The sequence below is a fragment of the Mustela putorius genome, unplaced genomic scaffold, assembly GCF_011764305.1.
Source record: "Mustela putorius furo isolate JIRA1106 unplaced genomic scaffold, ASM1176430v1.1 tig00001566_pilon_pilon_pilon, whole genome shotgun sequence".
Classification (NCBI taxonomy): Eukaryota; Metazoa; Chordata; class Mammalia; order Carnivora; family Mustelidae; genus Mustela; species Mustela putorius.
Genome location: NW_025421798.1, coordinates 752,942 through 762,539, shown reverse-complemented (window position 1 = coordinate 762,539; position 9,598 = coordinate 752,942). Strand labels below are relative to the sequence as shown.

The following is a 9,598-nucleotide window of genomic DNA, read 5'->3' as shown; positions in this document are numbered from 1 at the left end:
AATCTAAAATACAATTAAAAGCGGCATATACTGAGGAAAGGATTGGAAGGAGGGCAAGTATAAAGTGGACGAAGACAGAGAAAATCCTAGAAAAACCTGGTGGATGAACGGAATCACAATCATTTTAATGACGCAGACGAAGTTACTTTTTGTGTGTGATTATTTCTAGAGCCATTTTGCAGAGAGGCAAAAAGCCACGTCAAAAATCTGGCCCCGGGGCGCCTGGGTGGCTCAGTGGGTTAAGCCGCTGCCTTCGGCTCAGGTCATGATCTCAGGGTCCTGGGATCGAGTCCCGCATCGGGCTCTCTGCTCAGCGGAGAGCCTGCTTCCTCCTCTCTCTCTCTCTGCCTGCCTCTCTGCCTACTTGTGATTTCTCTCTGTCAAATAAATAAATAAAATCTTTAAAAAAAAAAAAATCTGGCCCCAAACCAAAGGTCCTAGGTTTCTAAATTCCAGGCTCCTTTAGGGCAACCCTAGCCCCGGGGGCCACATTTCAGATCTCCACAGAGGGAAACGCCGGGAATAGAGAAAGGGACAGATTTAAGAAGTGCGTAGTTGTTGAGGGGAGGGCAGAGAAGGGGGGAAACGATAGCGAGGCTCTCCCAATTTTATTTGAGCACATCCTGCTTCGAAGCTGCGTTTGTTTTTTGTTTTGTTTTTTGGTCTTCAGAGCCACTGGTACTTTTCCCATTGGATAAAACGCTGCAAGGGTGGGAGAGGGGTTTCGTCCCCCCTCAGTTTTCCTTGCAGCCAATCGCCATGCAGTTTCCAACTCGTCGCTGGGGGAGTCAGCTCGATGATTGGCGGGCCTGAGAGGAGCCAATTGGAAAGCGATGAGGTGCGGTGTTGGCAAGCAGATTGCGTGAGAGCGGGCAGAGGTCGGGGGAGAGCGAGTGCCTCGGCGGGGGCTGGCAGCCAATGGAGAGACAGAACGGGCCCTTTACGTCAGGGAGGGGGTGGGTCTTGGACGCTTGGCGCGGAGGGAGTAGGACAGGCGCTGTGGGAGGGAACGCCAGAGCGAGGCTGTGAGGAGAGGTGGTGGCGTGAGGTGCTGCGGCTCAGCTTCAGGTGTGACAGGCAGCGGCGGCCTGGCTGAGAGCGGAAGGGGCGAGTGCGATCCCCTGAGCTGTGAGCGCGGTCACCATGGACCGCCAAGATGAGGGGCCTCCGGCCAAGGCCCGCCGCCTGAGTAGCTCAGAGCCCTCTCAGCACGACCAGCTGCCGCCGCCGCCGCCCCTGCGACTGCCCCTACCTCCACCCGAGCAGCGGCCGAGGCTCCGGGAGGAAACCGAGGCAGCACAGGTGCTGGCTGACATGAGGGGGGTGGGACTGGGCCCAGATCTGCCCCCGCCGCCGCCCTATGTCATTCTGGAGGAGGGGGGAATCCGTGCGTACTTCACCCTGGGTGCTGGGAGTCCCGGCTGGGAGCCCGCGATGGAGTCGGGGTACGGGGGGGCGCCCCCTCCTACGGAGAGCCTAGAAATATTCTCTCCTTCGGAGGCTTCTGGGGGAAGTGTGGAAATTGACTTTCAGGTTATGGAGCCCAGCAGTTTTGCTGGAGAGAAGGCCCTAGAAACCTGTAGCGCAGGGGAGTGGGGGTACCAGGAGTTAGCCGGTCCGAGGGGGAAGGAAGAAGCTATCATCATCGTGGAAGATGACGACGAGGATGAAAAGGAGAGTGTGAGGAAGAGGAGGAGGAGGAGGAAGAGGAAGCAGAGGAAGGTGAAGAAGGATAGCAAGGAGAGGAATGCCGAGAGGATAGAGTGCATCCTGCAGGCACTGGAAAACATTCAACTGGACCTGGAGGCGGTGAACATCAAGGCAGGCAAGGCCTTCCTCCGTCTGAAACGCAAGTTCATTCAGATGCGAAGACCCTTCCTGGAGCGCAGAGACCTCATCATCCAGCATATTCCAGGCTTCTGGGTCAAAGCAGTATCCTTGTCATCTATATTCATGGGCCAGGAGCCCATGACAAAAAGGGGGGGTTGGGGGGAGAGAAAGGGTTGTGGGGGTGGACCCCTATTGGAAAAATGACTAGGTTTGGTGGAGGAGGAATGGAAGGAGAGGGGCAAAACATCAGAGAAGCTGGACTAGAGATGGTAAAGGGGGTAGAGGGGCACACAGCATAAAACCTGGACCACAAATGGAAAACGGGAGAGGAGGAACGTAATATAAAAAAAAAAAAAAAATGCATCACAGGCAGTGAAATGGGGAGGGTAAGAGAGGGCACACAGCAGAAAAATTAGACCAGAGGTGGTGAAAGGAGGAGGGGAGGGACACACAGAAGATGAACTGATTCAGAAATGATGAAGAGGGAGGGGAATGGCACATAGCAAAGAAATTGCCCAGAAGTCACACCTAGCTCTGCAAGGCTAGGTCTCTGCTTAGGTACTAGGGAGACCCCAATCCTGGCTGGAGAGAAGGAGACTAGAAGGGGGCTTGAGCCCCTTAAGGGGCAGGCAAAGGAGTACCAAATAGTGGAGATGAAGGAGTTAAATGAAGGAAATAAGAGAGTAAGAAGAATCTTGTTTGCTACTGGTGAAAAGCTTATCTCTGGGGCATATACAGACATACATACAACATGTTAGGAACACATGGGCTTAACTTCCTGGTGGAATTACATTGATATAGACCCTTGACACTCTCCTACAAAGTATCACATGATCACAGTCTGTTAGCACTCAGGCACACACATATTTTGTGGCCGTGGGTTCTCGGCATGCAGACACAGAGCATCATGTGAATATTGGTCCTCAGCACCCAGACACATGGCATCACTTGGACGCAAACCCTCACAGCCAGATTCACAATACCACGAGGACACAGACATCTAAATGAACATCATGTGACTCCAGGCCCTCAGCAACCAGTTACAGCATCACTTGGGCATGGGCCTTTAGCCCGCAGAAACACATGTCTTCTAAATACAAACTCTTATTAGCACCCAGACACACAGCACATACATACCGAGGTAAGGCAACCTAACACAGAGGTTTGACATTGCATAAACACAGGCTCACTGCATAGTATCATGGGAAGAAAGGTGTGGGTTATGTCCCATGACCCACTTGCTCCACACACATCACATAAATCATAGAGGGAATTCTGCTCCAGCCTCTCTGTTGCTCTGCCCTGCTTGGCCTTCCCTCCCTCCTTCTCTCATTGAACAGTCACTCCTTGACCTAAACTGCTCCCTCCATCAGTTCCTCAACCACCCCAAAATTTCAATCTTGATCAACCGACGTGATGAAGACATCTTCCGCTACTTGACCAATCTGCAGGTCAGGCCAAAGATACATTTTTTTTACCAGGATCGGGCAAGGAATCTGGCCCTTGGAGGTGAGGGGGGGTAGAGTGGGAGGGGCCTTGGTATGGTGGGGATCCCAACATTATCTCTATCCTGAGCAGGTACAGGATCTCAGACACATCTCCATGGGCTACAAGATGAAGCTGTACTTCCAGACAAACCCCTACTTCACAAACATGGTGATTGTCAAGGAGTTTCAGCGCAACCGCTCTGGTAAGAGGCAGTCCTAGGGAAAATCCACACCCCCACCCCCCATCTGTCCTTGTCTGCTGCCCTCTCCATAGCCTCCTTTCCCTCCAGGCCGGCTGGTGTCTCACTCCACTCCAATCCGCTGGCACCGGGGCCAGGAACCCCAGGCCCGCAGGCACAAGAACCAGGACACCAACCACAGCTTCTTCAGCTGGTTCTCAAACCACAGCCTCCCAGAGGCTGATAGGATTGCTGAGGTGGGGCTCCTCCTAGCATTGCCAGAGAAAGCCTTGCTAGGCTTGCCTCTGGATGCTTGGGGAATTGGTAATAGGCTCTGGGGCTTGTACTCATAACTATTCCCCTCCCCCCACCCCGACCCTCTTTTTCAACAGATTATCAAAAATGACCTGTGGGTTAACCCTCTGCGCTACTACATGATGGGAGAAGGGGGCTACAGAGCAAACAAAAAGAAGCAAGAAAAGGAAGAAAGGTGATAGCGGTTGCGTGGCTGAGAGGTGGTTTGTTAGGAATGGGATAAAGATTAGGCTAGTATCACACAGGATTTGTAAAGCCAAAGGGACTTTTTTTTTAAGATTTTTTATTTGACAGAAAGATCACAAGTAGGCAGAGAGGCAGGCAGAGAGAGAGGAGGAAGCAGGCTCCCTGCTGAGCAGAGAGTCTGATGCAGGGCTTGATCCCAGGACCCTGGGATCATGACCTGAGCCGAAGGCAGAGGCTTTAACCCAGTGAGCTACCCAGGCGCCCCCCAAAGGGACCTTTGAGAGAATCCAGTCCAATATGTTTTACAAGTGGGTAGTGATGCCCATAAATGGGGTGTGATTGCCCTGAGGTCATGCAGTCAGGAGCAGAAATGGGACTTTCCCCACCCTAACCTCCTCCCTGGGATCCCTTGTAGCTTACTGCCTCCCCAGTTACTACCTTTCAGTGTCTGCCTTACCTCCCACCAACCCTATACTCAACCCTAGGCTTCTCCACAGTAAAAACAGGGACAAGTGTGAGGTTGTGATCCTGGAAGACTCTGATGACTATCATCTAATGGAAGACATTATCAGTGAGACCTCAGACAGTGATGGTATCACTGACAATGAGACCATTCATGACATCAAGATCTCTGACTTCATGGAGACCACCGACTGCTTTGAGACCACTGACAATGAGATAACTGACATTAGCGAGTGCCTCTGTGACAGTGAGAGCCCTGACCACAATGAGAGCCCTGACAGTGAGACCACCGACAACGAGAGCCCTGATGACAGCGAGACCACTGATAATAATGAGAGCTCTGATGACGAGACCACTGACAACAATGAGAGTGCGGATGACAACAATGAGAATCCAGACGACAACAACGAGAACCCTGATGACAACAGTGAGAACCCTGAAGACAACACTGATGACAATGAAGAGAACCCTGATGACAATGAAGAGAATACTGATGACAACAATGAGAACCCTGATGGTGATGAGAACCCGGATGGTGGTGATGAGAACCCCAAAGGTGGCAACCATGGCAGCAGTGGCAACAACCAGGATAGCAGCGATAGTGACAACGAAGGAGACAATGAAGGCAGTGATGATGAAGATAATGACGGCAACGAAGGCGACAATGAAGGCAGTGATGATGATGGCAATGAAGGTGACAGTGAAGGCAGCGATGATGATGACAGAGACATCGAAGATTACAAGAATGACACTGATGACCCTGACAAGGATCAAGATAACAGCAACAATCAGGATGACTATGAGGATGAGGTAGAGAACATCTCTGAAGAAGACTCCTCAGTGGAGGAGGAAGAAGAAGGCAGTGAGGAAGGTGAGCCTAGAACCCCTCTTGTTTTCCCTCCTTTTCTCTTCTCAGAAAAGCTGGCCCGGATCAAGGCATGAATACAGTCTGCACTTGTGGGGAAAAGAAGCATTTTGTGCAACTTTTTAAACAAAGCAAGACTAGGGAACCTTTAACTTACAAACGTAGCAGAACCAAAGAAACAAATTCCAGTTCTAGGTGGTGGGTAGATAGGTTGTAACAGAGCAAAAGTCACAGGAAGAGTGAAGAGATAGGAGAAGGTGGGTAGAAAACTGAGAAGGACAATTTCACGCACAGAAAGCAGGGAAATGACAAACACTATAATTCAGCATACACTGTACCCAGCCCAGGACTTCAGGGAACTTTCAGGCTTGTTTGTCTTTTGAGGATCCTTCACTAGTTCTGAAAGCTGCTTCTCACAAAAATGTCCAGTAGGATATGTGGGGACATACTGCACACATTAATATTCTCAGGTAGAGTCACATGTACATTAGCACCTTAAAGGCTCTGAAAAGCCCTGCTGTAAGAAACCCTTTTAAACATTGCGGAACTTGAAATTGGAATTTCCCCAAACTTCTTGACCACAGAAGCTATTGTTTAGCGTTCACCAAAACATGCATTTTAGGAAATGCGGAGAAAGGTTTGCCTGCCGAGGTTTGAGGGAGAAGGCAGTCCTTAAGATGACTCCCAGGTTTGGTCTGGCCTGGATGACTGGCAAACAGAGGTGCCAATTCTTAGGATAGGGAATGACATGGTGGCAGGATTGATGAGGTGCAGGGAGGAACATGGAGTTGGGAAGGCCTGTTGGACCTAAGATACAGGTAGCCCAGGCAGGTGATTGGTTTTATGTCTAGGAAGTCAGAGGATGTAAATAAAGGAGGTAATAAGCCAGAGCAGAATCCTAGCCCTGGATTCTGGGACCAGTTAGCATTAATGAAGTATTTACTGTGCACCAGGCACTATTCTGAGTGATTTACTGTTACTGGCTGATTCATTTAATCTTCACAGCAAGTCTTAAGAGGTAGGTACTATCGTAGATGAGGAAACTGAGGCTCTGAGAAGGTAGGATTGGGAAGAGAACTGGGTCATGGAATGTTCTCAGAAGGAGGGGATAGTCCTCAGTATCTAGTGCTGCTGAAAGGTCAGGTAAAATGAGGACTGGTTTGTGTCCATCGGATTTAGTGCTGTGGCCTTGGCAAAAGTAGTTTCAGTATATTAATGGGGGCAGAGACAGACCACAGTGGGGTAGGAGGAGGGAAGGAGCAAGGAGCAAGGCAGTAGAGTCAAACCTTAGCTAGGAAGGGGATGGTAGAGGGTGGGCAAGGGAGATGTCTGAGCCTGGCTGTGGGCAGGCAGACCTTGGAGCGGTGGGTCCCTGGGGAAGATAGAAGGAGCTGGAGGTAGAAGACCAACCAATCCTGGGGGTTTTGGCCATGGGGTCTCTGGCAAATTTCCATTGAGTGCAGGGGCAAGGAAGGAGGCATTGGATGAGTAGATTCAGTGTAGAAATATATTCAGTTACAGAAACTGAAGGATGTGCCCCCGGATGGTATCTTCTTTCAGAGAAGGGGAGGAAGAGCTATCTGCCCAGCGCTGGGGTGGGGGGTGGGGGATTGGGCTAAAAAAGACAGACTGGGGCCTGTTTAGATCAGACTGTGGAGAAAGAGCGGGGGAGCTGCCTTAGAATGAACAGAAGGTTTATTCAGCTGAGATCAGAACTCAGGAAGACACACATTGACACATTACAGGGGGAGAAAAAGCAACTTTCAGAGTATCAATTTTGATAGGCCAGAGGCAGGAAGCCCACCCTGCTTTCCTGCTTCCCTTCCACTCCCTCACTCCAGGCTTGCTTGAGTAAGCCGAGCCTGTGTGTGTGTGTGTGTGTGTGTGTGTGTGTGTGTGTGTATGCGCGCGCACACACACACAGGCTTGTCTCACACACACTGGCTTGTTTCAAGCAGAGGTGCTTGGCAAGTGTTCCAGGCCCCCAAAATCCTGGCTCTGCGTTCTGTTCCCTGTTAAAAGAGTGCTGTCCTCCAGTTTCCAGAACAGTGAGAAGATAAATTTCTTTTGTTTAAACAACAAAAAAAGAATGACATCTACCTGTTCATCTAATCACCCTCCATTTTCCTCTCCTTGCCTCTCTCCCTCTTTGCAGACAGTGAACAAGAAGGCGAGGAGAGTGATAACGAGGAGGGAAGTGATAACGAGGAGGGAAGCGATGAGGAGGAAGGGCTCGATGAGGAGGAAGGGATTGAAGACTCAGAAGGAGGGGAAGACTCTGATGACTCTGACATGGAGGAGGTGCTTCAGGTCCAAAATGCTTGGGCCAACCCAGGGAAGAGGGGCAAAACTGGATAAACATTTCACCCTTGCAAGGGCTGCCTCTCTGTATCCCTCTCCACCTGCCCCATTTGCCCTCCCCCTCAGCTAGGGCCGCGCGGCCCCACATTGCACTTCTGGGGGGTGACCGAATTCGTACACGGGTTTAAAGTTTATTTTTATGGTTTAGTAATTGCAGAGTTCTTATTTTGGGGGTAAGGGAAAGGGGGATTCCCCCTTCCTTTTGGCCCTCCTCTCCTGCAGGCTTCTGTGTGCTGCTAAACGTATTTATTGTGATGCCTTGGTCAGGGCCCCTCTATCCTCCTCCTCGTGCTGTGTGGAGTAGACACCCTTGATCCTGAAGCGGGGAGAGCCACCGTGGCCTTGGGGGGCTCTGCTGCCACCCTGTTCTCCCAAGCCTCTCTTTATGTCCATCCCTTGCCCTGCCCCACGCTGTGCCCGCTAGCCCGCCTTGGTGTCTATGCAAGGGCGCTTGTCATTGCAGTGTTCCTGCCCCCCCCCCAGAAGCCCCTCCTTGTTCCTTGTGAAACTTGGTAATCCTAATAAAATTCTGAGCAAATTCAAAGTGCTTCTTGTAGTCTTTTGTCCCGCTGGCGAGCCATCCTCAGGAGCCAGTCTCTTCCACAGACCCTCAAATCGCTATCTCCTCTACGCACTGGTCTGCCAGACAGTGGTATGTGTGGCGGGGTTGGGGGGAAGGTATTGGTTTTCTGCTGGAGAGCTCTGCAGGCCGCAGAGGTGCTGCGTCAGAGCAATGCGGGCCATCCTGGCCAATGGCAGGGCGAGGCTGAGAAAGCCCCTCCCCCACCAGCGGCTGCAGTGGTCCTCCGCAGGTAGCAAACAGCTTCCCACGCCTTCCCCTCCTGCGCAGGTGCAAAGAAAAGTCCTGCGCCCTAGAATATCCATTTGTTCAATGATTCATCTTTTTATTTATTGTGCGTCAAACCTTTCCTCAGGCCTAGTGTGAGCTGGGCATGGGGAATCATGGGAATCCATTTGTTTCATTTGCTTGTAATTTTTAAAAAATAGTAATCTGTCAAGACGTTACATCCCAATAATTCAGGAATGCTCTCCTGTTTTAGAGAGATGGTGTTGGATTCCTGGAACTGGACCTGGAAGAAGAAGGCAAAAAAAGATGGCTCAAGCCAAAGAGTGCATAGCGAGAAGGGGAAAGCAAAAGGAAATTACGATATAGTTGTGCGATGGGGTGGGGAAGGGATCAGGATTTGGGTGTCTGAAAGGCAGACCTCTGGAAGGCCGAGTTGTTTTAAATTTTGGATAGAGTAACTTTATTTCGGCGGACACCAGAAGTACCTCTAGATCCTTTGTGGCTAATAATGATAACATACAAATATCCAGGTTGGTCTTCTGCAATATACCTCCCGAATTTTCCATCCAACGCCCACGTTTCAATGAAAGGCTTCAGAAACGGTCAGATTGCAGTTTCAGAGAATGCCCTCTGCTGGATGCCAGGAGAATGGATTGGAGGGAGGGAGAGCCGTGAGGAAGTTGATGCTGTTCCTCAGGTGAGAGTGGTGTAATGGGCGGATACGGAAGAAGGTTTTTAAGATACATTTTTTATTTCAAAAGTTTCAGATTTATAGAATTACTGTGAAGATATTACAGAGAGTACCCATATATCCTATAGCCAGTTTCCCCCCATTGATCTTGTATTAATATGGTACATTTGTCACAATTAATAAACCAATATTATTATTATTAACTGAAGTCCATATTTTATTCAGATTTCCTTAGTTTTTAATGTAACTTTTCTGTTACAGGATGCCATCCAGAATATCATATTACATTTAGACAGGAAGTGTCAAATTATTGGGCAATTCTTTTTTTTTAAGATTTTATTTATTTGACAGAGAGAGAGATCACAAGTAGGCAGAGAGGCAGGCAGAGAGAGAGCAGGAAGTAGGCTCCCGTTG

General features: G+C 50.0%; 1 protein-coding gene across 2 annotated transcripts; it reads left to right on the top strand.

The window, feature by feature from the left end:
• Positions 1–966: 966 nt before the first annotated feature.
• On the top strand, positions 967–8,229 carry TSPYL2 (TSPY like 2). Of its 2 annotated transcripts, none has more exons than XM_004781209.3 (7): positions 967–1,932; positions 3,204–3,281; positions 3,409–3,520; positions 3,608–3,753; positions 3,889–3,986; positions 4,483–5,330; positions 7,480–8,229. In XM_004781209.3, the coding sequence occupies exons 1-7, from the start codon at positions 1,144–1,146 to the stop codon at positions 7,680–7,682; spliced, it is 2,274 nt and encodes a 757-aa protein (XP_004781266.1). In that variant the 5' UTR covers positions 967–1,143; the 3' UTR covers positions 7,683–8,229. The 2 variants fall into 2 exon arrangements, with proteins under 2 accessions (XP_004781266.1, XP_004781267.1); XM_004781210.3 differs by having other exon boundaries at positions 968–1,932; positions 4,495–5,330.
• The last annotated feature ends 1,369 nt before the right edge of the window (positions 8,230–9,598 follow it).

Coding starts and splice junctions, on each gene's coding strand:
- TSPYL2 (XM_004781209.3), top strand. CDS start 1,144: ATGGACCGCCAAGATGAGGGGCCTCCGGCCAAGGCCCGCCGCCTGAGT. Junction 1,933..3,203: donor CAGGCTTCTGGGTCAAAGCA/GTATCCTTGTCA, acceptor TCCCTCCATCAG/TTCCTCAACCACCCCAAAAT. Junction 3,754..3,888: donor AGGCTGATAGGATTGCTGAG/GTGGGGCTCCTC, acceptor CTTTTTCAACAG/ATTATCAAAAATGACCTGTG.